General features: G+C 33.2%; 1 protein-coding gene across 1 annotated transcript in view; it reads right to left on the bottom strand.

The window, feature by feature from the left end:
- Positions 1-10,543, bottom strand: part of LOC102676526 — a 66,135-nt gene that overhangs the window by 53,916 nt on the left and 1,676 nt on the right. The window contains exons 2-6 of the mRNA XM_006621988.2: positions 9,990-10,222; positions 9,004-9,218; positions 8,128-8,383; positions 7,280-7,534; positions 5,801-5,931 (exon numbers count right to left, since the gene is read on the bottom strand). Coding sequence (XP_006622051.2) covers positions 5,801-5,931; positions 7,280-7,534; positions 8,128-8,383; positions 9,004-9,218; positions 9,990-10,222 — 1,090 coding nt within the window. The remainder of the gene's footprint in view (positions 1-5,800; positions 5,932-7,279; positions 7,535-8,127; positions 8,384-9,003; positions 9,219-9,989; positions 10,223-10,543) is intronic.

The raw sequence follows: 10,543 nt of genomic DNA, 5'->3' as shown, positions 1-10,543 counted from the left end.
AAAATTTTATCGTGCGGGTAAATAGTTATGAATCGTTCCCTCCCTCCCCCCCCTCTCTTTCAAATTTACTGTCTTTATCCAATCAAATTCTGATTTTAAGATTAATTCCAAATTATTATCCTAGAATATAATAAAAAAAAAAATTCTCGAACGTTCTCTTTAAAAATTATTATAAAAAATAGAAAGATGTTTAGAAGTTTCCTGAATATCTCCTCATCTTTAACGTATATTCTTATATGCGTACCATTTGTTTACATTATATTTAAATGCAAAGTAGAGCATTGTTTTCACTTTTATGAAGAATTGTTGAAGAAATATTACAATTATTTTACATTAAAAAGAAAACATATCGAAATGACACATTTCGATACGAAATTTATAGGAGAGACAGTTCTCGAAGATATATTTCTTTGAATATTTGAGAAAAGAAGAAAATTTCTATTTTTTAAATAGCGTATTTTTCGAAACGAATTTTTCATTAATTCTTTTTAACTAAAACATTCATTCACACTTTATTATAATTTATGCGTGTTTTAGAAGATTAATTATGACGTTTGTAATAATTATACATATATATATTTACATTTTTAATTTTTCGTTCTTGTACGTCATTTAAAACAAACAATTACAGCATCGATGAATGGGAGGCGCGGCCATTAAATCCGCGAATTGGATAAACGGTCAATTAAGGGGATAAAGGGGGTTTATCGAAAGTGAAATCTGGAACGCGAGGTGGAGTTACAGGCGTGGATTTAGGCGAGGCGGGAGGGAGGGAGGGAGGGGACGAAATGAAATTTTATATCCCATCAGCGTCGCCTTCCCCCGTCGACAAGACTTGGTCCAATTCCCCCAAGGAAATTGTAGAATCCACCCATTACGAGATCGCCACGGACCGTTTCGCGTTCTCTCTCCTCTCTCTCTTAGATTCCTCGAGATTACAAGTTCACAATATTAATCCTTTTACGATTTAATCGAATGACTTGTCTCGGATTCGAGAATTCTTGAAAAAATTCTTGGGAATAGAATTATGATAAAGTGGCAATTAAAATATTTAAAATTGTCTATATATCTTGAAATGGTATTTTGGATAAGTGTAAACTTTCAAAATTGTAAAAATTCTAGACATCTATGATGTCTTATCTTGAAGTTGTGGATCAATTTTGACAGAAAGGCTTATTTGAAAGGATTAAAATATTTCGAATATTTGGATTACAAATTGGATTAATACAAATTGGAATAAATCGTTTTTTAAATTTTACACGATTTTACATTTCCAGCTGTGAGGAAAAGTTATGGATATTTCGCCTCTTTCAAAATATCTTTTTTTTCCTCTGGCTGAATAATTTTTTCAAAAGAAAAACTCTCGTTTCGTGTAAAATTCACTTAATTCAGCTAGACTTCTTTTTAACATAAAAAATATATCCGTATATATTCATCTTATTTTATTCTATTTAATCACGAGTTGTGAAACTAAATTCTAGCATCTGATGGAAATCTGACTGAACAAAGTGGAATAATTTAAAAATATCGAGATCTAAAATCTAAAATCATCTACATACATCTACGTATATCTGAAAATCAAAAAATTTTCCTTTCAAAAATCGCGGTCTAACATTTTGCCTAACGCGTCGTAATTGTCCGCAATCAACTCAAGGACGATATTCCAGAGCTCGCCACCACGATTACTTTCACACGCCACAGAATTTGCGACAGTCGACGCAAATTCAGCGCCCTCTGTAATTTCGTTTCCCTTCCTGCGCGTAGCGCGCGTACCACAGGCCTGTTGGCTTTTCACTAAAATTTCGAAATTCTAGTTTGGATCCTAGGATGGAAAATGGGAGTTCGAAGTAAGTTGGTCAAGTAAGTAAGTTTCCTCGAGCAACTCTCCTGTCATCTTCCGCTCGGTATCGAACTCCTGTTAAAATCCGACGTGGATCGAATGAAACGTCACGAGAATCTTCTTTGAGAGCGATAGACGATCCGGTTTCACGAACATAGGCGGTGAGTGGCCACGTCGATTAACGAGTGACGTCGATTAACGAGTGACGTCGATTAACGCAACAAAAGCAAGAGTGGAAAAGAGTGAAATTATCGAGTAAAAATTTTAAAATATTAACTTCTGGAAATTAAATATTTAATTAAAATGTGAATTAAAATATTTTAACTTCTGGAAATTAGAAAAAAATTCGTATGTTTGTAGACTGTATCGATTAATTGAAGAAAATGGAAGTGTAACAAATTGAGGAATAAAATTATAAGCAATCGAATGAAAATATTTTAGTTTCTCGAAATTAAGAAAAACTTGATGTTTAAAAATTGTAATTTCAATATATATTTTTTTCGTTTCTTTTGCAAAAATTCAACGCGATTTACTATTATTACGTTAGTTATTAGAGGTTAACCGGAAATGGAGATGCAATTTGCATTGCAATTGTTACAAATTATAAGCCATCGAATGAAAATATTCAACAAAATTACAATTTCAATGTATTTTCCTTTCTGTAAAAATCTCATGCAGTTATTTTATCGCATTAGATTAGGTTGGTCCATTTTCATGCGATCATTTAGTCGATCTCTTTTCACTTTCTTTCTCTTAAATTCATAATTAAATCAATTTATACTTAAAACAATTTATACTATTTAAATTTATATTATTAGGACTCAGATTATCATCGAGAAATAAATAATAATTTTCCGTTCGATCAAACAAATTTTACCACAATTAAAAAAAAAACCATAAAATTTTTATCATTTTGCAATTTTGTACGCGCCAATATCTTGATCAAAAAAAACAAATATCTTTTTCGTACTCATAAATAAATAAGAGACAGAGAAAAAAGTAAGAAGGGGACAACGAAATCGGATCTTCTTTGAACGTCGTAAACGGAGCAAGACGGATTAAATCGGAAAGATCACGATACCAGTACGTTCCCTAAAAATATCCTCGTTAAATATTGATCGAACGAGTCCCTAGTCGCTCGTTCTTGGGTCGAAATTATCGCTACCAGCTATATATAAATGATTCTCTCGAGGGGATCGGAGGGAAAGCGGTGGGTGCAATTACGACAAATGTTGTTTTCATGTACCCAAACCGTGGTTGGTTGAAACGTTGCTTAATGCGTTTTTACAAGGAGCGATGGTTCAGGAAAACGTTGGGCCGATCCGTATTATCTCATAACGATCACCGTGCTCTCGCGGATCACGCTCCCTTCGTCGTTCCGTGAAACCACATTGACATTTTTTGTGCTCTCGTCGTCCTCGTCATTCGCATTGGGCAAAAGTACGTTTCTTCCACTTTCTTTTTTTCGCACCGTGGATATAGTTAATGCTCGCGATTCGTCAACGACCGCTCGAGTAAAAAAGCACTCGTCCTACCCGTGGATAATCCATCCTACGCCGTCACCCGTCCATTCTCGTCCCTTGTACGATTATGACGAGGGGGAATCTCTTTCTCCCTCTAACGTAACGAGAAGCGTTTTTAAGATTTATTCGCCTGGATATTATGTCGCTATGCGATCATCTTTTTTAATGAAAAATTATGGCGAATTTCGCTTTTATAAAAATTTTCAACACTTAAATTCGCCGATTTTAAAATTGATATTTTAAAATGCTCCTTAAAATGTTTATTTCGATTTAAGCGTATTATATATAGAAAGTGTAGTTTTTAATCATTCATCGTTCTCGTTTATAACTATAAAATATGCTTTATATTTTAGCGATTGATATACGTCTCATACTTAACTACATTTAAAAAAAAAAAAAAAGAATCGAAATTTAAATTATCTGTTCCAATGCCAATATCCTGACGATAAAAATTCCTTCCACGTCCACTCTGGGACAAAAGTAAATGTGGGTTCGGTTCCATTTAAACGGAACTATTTCAAACCCTTTCTTCCATTACTTTTCGAATACAATGCGCTCGAACGGGAGCGAAACTGTGAATAGATACGCGAATGCGGCAACACTGCAACTACCGGATTAAGTTCTTCGCCACGGCTATCTTAATCGAACATAAATTATTTTTACACCTTTCTCGATTGTTTCAAACCACCACCGTGTTCCTTCCAGTTCCTTACCATTTCTACTTGGAATTCTAATCGCGGGAAAAAGAGAATCACTCCGTTCGCAATTTCGAGGAATGTTGTATTGTATGGAAGAAAGTTCCAGCGTATTCGACTTCGCCGAGTGGATTCGAGATTTTTACGAGCACGATTGAACCGCGCTAAACGCGGTGAGTGTCGAAAAATGGCGACTGTGCAACGTGCGAGTTTACGTGCGCGACAAACGAAATTTCACGATAATGATGTTATAAATTTTTACAACCGTGAAACATCAGAGATTATTGCGAGCGTTTTCCTCTAAATTTTTATTTAATATAAATATGTTATGCAAATTTGTTTCGTTAATTATCGATAAACATAGATTGAATTTATCGAAAATATCGGCGGTTTCCTCATATCAATATGTTCTGTTAATTGAAGAAACATAACTTGAATATCAATGATAAATGTGTGTAATAATATTATAAATATATTTGTGTTTCGGTTTACGTACAAGATACACACACATATACCTAATCGTTATCGTTAAAATCCAATTAATAAAAGACTTTTCGCATTATATCAACAAAGGTTGATGGATATAATATAAATAATAAAATATAATAATATATAATAATATAATAATATAATAATATAATAAAAAGATAGAAATTTGTTGTTGTATCTCAGTTTTAAAGAAATAACCAATGGAAACAAAAACATCGTGTATATCCTAATTGTCGTTTTTTGTTTTTGTCGGAAAAAATGTTTCCTCGATACGATTTTTGAAAATGTTTGACATATAAATCGACATGTTTTTTCCACGCGAAATTGCTTCGATATGTTTTTTTTTCGCGACACACGATCGCGGTTTTAAAAAGCTCCAGCGTCGTTTAATATTTACGACATTCGCCAATCTGCTTTCGTCGAAAGTCGAATTGTGATCTGCCATCACAAAAATATTTAAACCTTTCTTGAAGAATCTTGATTAAGAAGTTCACATTATAATTACTTATATTAATCTTACATTATAATCCCGTGATAAAATAACACAAGTTTCGAGTTGTAACAACGTATTAATTTTCATAGAAATATTCGTTAAACTTCGTACGTATCGATAAATTTATAGCGGCGCAAAATTTCTAGATGAAGAGATAGATTTCATTGCACGCAACATACATCGAACATTCGATATTCGTTAGAGCAGAGGGAATTATATACCGATTGTTTCGTGAGGAAACTGAACAAAAAGTTTCCTTTGTTACACTCTTCGCTTTGCTTCTTTTCGACAGAAATGATGATCCGCGATATTCGTTCAAATGGAAACCTACGTTTTCAACTGGGAATACGATATTTGTGAATATTTGCATTAGTTTCGAAATTCAGAAACAGAATTCGCTATAATTAACACAATCAAAAACAAAAGAATTAAGAGTTTCGCCAAATATTTTTCCGAAAACATAAAAAATAAAGATTAGAAGATCGATCGTCTTGCGCGAAATAAAACGAAGCCTCGATTAATTTAAAATAAACGTTGAAAATACGAAATCTATCTCTTTTAATTTCGAAATTCGTTTATTTTTTCAAAGTCGTTTCTCCTTTTCGAGAATCGCGTTTGCGTAAAAATTGATAAAATAATGAAGGTTTTGCTACGTCAGGACACGATCAATCGCGTTTCGAAATGGCGACGTTTGATTTTTTTTTGCTAATGGAAAAGAAGTAGAGAGAAATATAATTGGACTTGTTGTTTTTTTGCTCACCTTGAAACTCCTTTCTGGCCGCGCTCACGGAAGTTACGATGTTGGCTACGTGTCCGAGCACCGTGGCGAATAACAGCAGGCCGAACAGTAGCTGAGCTATTACAAACAAATACTCGCCTTTGCTTCTTGGTCTGAAAACAAAATGGGCGAACATAAGTTGTACGTTCTCCCGTAGGTTCCAGTACTGGTAAATATTCGCAGAGAGATAATTTTTTAATTTCACGTCGCACGAATAACGTATACTGGAGAAAATTCATTTTCAAATGTATAAAAAATAATTGTTTCAATATAATGTAACGGATTAAACAAAATACGCGTATACAGGCAAAGAATTAATATGGATAATTGATCGGTCGTATTTCAACAGTCGAGAAGCATTTAAATTTCAATTTTGTAACGGATATAACATTTCGAAACATCTGTTTTAATTTAAATCATTATGAATTATCGATAAATTTTTTTGTTCTTTTTTTTTTTTTTTTTTTTGTAAATTAAATTTAAAGTTAAAAAATTACTTCGTATCAGAAATTCGTGAGATATAACGGTTCGTTCAAGAGTCAAATATACGAAATTTAAGAATTTTCTTTTTTTTTTTTTTTTTTTTGTAAATTAAATTTAAAGTTAAAAAATTACTTCGTATCAGAAATTCGTGAGATATAACGGTTCGTTCAAGAGTCAAATATACGAAATTTAAGAATTTTCTTTTTTTTTTTTTTTTTTTTTTTTTTTTTTTTGTAAATTAAATTTAAAGTTAAATAATTACTTCGTATCAGAAATTCGTGAGATATAACGATTCGTTCAAGAGTCAAATGTACGAAATGTAGGAATTTTCTTTTTTTTTTTTTTTTACCGTCATATTTAATTTGCAAAACTTTGCAAAACTATATTGACAATATGTACAGAGACAATCGAACATTCGCTATCTGACGTATTCTTTAATCTTTAAGCTATTGATATTTATGGATTAATTTTAACCTATCTTATATTATAATAAATATATATAATAATATTATTAATAACAATATTCCTAACGTTGATAATCTTTTTATTTCTTTCAATCTTTCAACAATATGTCTTCAGTGTCTTTTTTTTATTTTTATATAATTTTCAGTTTCATCATTTTTATCATTATTTCATTATTTCAAATTATCATTATTTAGGATCAAATCTGATCCATATTTATTCGATAATTTATAGGATAGGATTGTTGAGAATATCCCGTAGAAATTAAAAATAAAATTTTGTTCATTGAACCTAACCTAAATTATTTGTATTAAATAAAATCTTCGCCGACACCATTCACTTGATCTTCAGAAAAATATTTTTAAAAAAAATCGATCTTTTATATTACATAGATTTCAATTCGCTTCAACTATGATCTGTTCTAATTGGAATTTTCTTATAATTAACTCTTTAGAAGAAGAAGAAAAAGAAGAAGAAGAAAAAGAAAAGAAAAATCGATAAACGAAATAAAATTACCTGGGAAGATCACCGATGGTGGTGAGGGCCAGCGTGCACCAGTAGTAGCTTTGCAAATATTGTTTTACCACGTCCGCGGTCTCGGAATCGCTGAATACCCAGTTCTTACTTCCGAACCCGTTGTTCTTATAAATAATGTGATAGAGGCACCCGTTCCAGTGAAAGATCACCAATAAATAATGTATCAAGGAGGTGGAGCGGAATAAATTCGGATAGTTGGTGTGTCGCTCGGTTCTGTCCATGAACGCCCAGAACCTGATTTCGTAGAAAAAAGATTCCGTCATATTTCATTGTTATTCTTTTTTTTCCTTTTTTTTTTTTGTTTCAAATAATCGAATTATACGAATTAAAAAATATCAAGTTGGTAGGAATTATGATCTTTTTTCTTTCTTTTTTTTTTTTTTTTTTTTTTGATCACTTTATCGCACGATATTGAAATTAAAAAAAAGAAAAAAGTTCTCTTGCCTGCAAGTTTTTTTTATTATAGCACGTAAACGAATATCGCGCGGTATATCATTGTCATGGTGGAATTTTTTTTTTTACCGTTTTTTAAAAAAAAGAAGAATTCTCTCTCCGTTTCGACATTTCGATAAAAGTGTCGTCGTCGAAACTGAACTCGAAATTCATCGTCGCGATCGTTCATCGCTGCTTTACGACTCATTTGCAAATTCCGATTATCAGGAAATAATTAACGAAATGATAGCTATTTATCGTCGATTATTATAGTCTAGAATAATAAATTATAGGGAAAATAAAGATCGATAACTTCCTCTCTAATGAAGATTATTAATAGTTTCGAATAAACGAATGATAAATCGATTCGTTAATATCGTCGTTTGTTCACTCACCGATATATCTTCACGAGCCTAAAACTTCGAAGTATACTGTTGAATCCTATAGATAAGTATAAAAAATCGAGGGGCAGCAGGCACAGGATGTCCATGTAAAACGTAGTGCTGTTCGTATAATGATTTCGTAGCTTGGTCGCGTCTGTTTGCAAGACACCGTCCTCCAAATATCCGGTTCGGATGTGAAACACTATGTCCAGTACGTATAAAAAATCGGAGAAGTAGTCCAAGCAGAACCACACCCACCGCGTTTCGCCTGGACAACGACAAAATAATAATATTTATATATATGAAAAAAAAATATAAGTATACATTTAATCATTATTTTATCGAACGAAATTTTAACAAAAATTTAAACGAAAATTTCAGCGTTAATATATTCAACGCATCATCAAATATCAAAGAGGATATCCCCGCTGATATATCGAATTTTCGATACGTACGAAAAAAAAAAAAAAAATTTTGTAAAACGAGGAGAAAAAAAAAAAAAGAATTCAAACGAATTGAACGTGTATGCGAGATAAAAATCGGAATATTTCGAAAAATCTTTTATATTTCTCGAGAAAAAAATTATGACGCGCCGTGTACGTCATTCGTCGTATAATATATATAGGAAATCCGCTATGACGTGTACGTCCACGTCACCCGCCGCATTATAGGAAATCCACCATGACGCATACGTTCACGTCACCCGTCGTATTATAGGAAATCCTCGTGACGCGTACGTTCACGTTCATTCGTTATAGGATAGGAAATCCTTATAATTTACCAATCGTTACGATAGACGAAATCCCTTTTTCTAGCAACGATTCATCTCCCTCCAATCATCGAATCGAAAACCGAGACAAATGGGAATCGCGGGAAAGAAAGACTAACCGTTTATTTCTTGAAAGGCGAACCTATAGATGATGACCCAGAAGTTGTAAAGGAAGGCGAGGGAAACGACCATCGACCAATAGTAACAGAGACGTCCCGCGGGATCGAAGATGAAGGACCAATTAGGGGCACCCGTACGAAAACCTTTCGTCCCCGCTTGACCCGGGTAACCTCTGCTACCGCGTTGCTGCTGTTGCTGTTGCACCGTGTACCTCCTAGGGAAGATAATTAGGGCAAGACGATTATGCGAAAAGTTACTAGGACGCTGTCATAGTTCTTTTTTTTTTTTTTTAATATTGAAAGCGGATTAAAGCGATAGGAATATGTATATGTATATTTTTTGGATTTTGAGAATTTTAAATTTCGGAATTTTCGAAATTAAAAATCGGATTTCGATATTCGTAATTATTTTTTGTTGTTTATCGAGAACTGCTACAAGAAAAAAAAAATTTTAATTTTCATTTTACGTCGAAATTTCGATATTCGTCAAATATATCTATCTCTCGAAATAATTCAGCGCACTACTATTAGTTCGATTATTCCATTTCGAATATTTGCTCCATTCACAAAAAGCGTATTCGATATTTTCCTATTTGTTATTAAATATTTACTACACTTTAGCCTATATATAATTAGATACACACGTTTTTTTTCTATATTAGATTCACTATTTTGTATCGTTTCGTTCTTGCAAATCGTAACCGATCGACACCTCCATCAAAATTCTTTATTCAATGAAACTAAACTTTGTTCTCGTTTCCCATAAAATTTTCAACATCTTAAATACATATTTACGAATGAATTTAATATCAAATGCAAAATTCTAAAGCTTTGCGCGTTTAAATTATCAAAACATTACACGTATCCCCATTTTACGATCAATCAATTTTCCCGATATAACAATACGATTTCTAACGAGGAATAATAACGGCACATCTGACGATTCCGCGTTTATCGAAGGAAAATAATGATCGGGCGATACTCACGTCTCGGTGCCGTTGCAGCTGCTATTGCTCAAATGATTGACAGATGCCGGTGTGTGCAAATGTGATTGATCTCGCGAGAGCGTTACGGTATACGGTAGCTTGAATCTGCCCCTCAGCTGGTCCCTTCTCTTCGGTTTTCGACTTAGATCGAACTCGCTTGCCCCTCGGTTCACGTAAGCACCGTGAAGCGAGTCTCGGGATGAACTGAAGTATCTCTGTGGCACCGAGTATACCTGTAAACCATGTTTCTCAATTTGTCAACTGTTAATAAACTGGCATCGAAACTGAGAACGTTTTAAAAACGCGGTTAAACGAAGAAATAAGAATAATTGATCGAAAGTGAAAGTATCATTTGAGGGAACGAAATATACTGTTCACTAGTGGAAAGAAGTTTCACGGGACGGCACAGAGGGGTTCTTCGTTAGGACCGCCCATCCCCGCCCACTTCAAACGGTTTGTTGTTGACTATCCTGACATCACACGCTACATAGCAGTGGAAGAGAATAGTTTGAATATTCAAAATTATAAAAATTATTTTCATTTTTTATGAAGTC

Source organism: Apis dorsata, unplaced genomic scaffold (assembly GCF_000469605.1).
Source record: "Apis dorsata unplaced genomic scaffold, Apis dorsata 1.3 scaffold_655, whole genome shotgun sequence".
NCBI classification, from domain to species: domain Eukaryota; kingdom Metazoa; phylum Arthropoda; class Insecta; order Hymenoptera; family Apidae; genus Apis; species Apis dorsata.
Note: the sequence above shows the minus strand (reverse complement) of the source record. Positions and strands in the feature narration are given on the sequence as shown.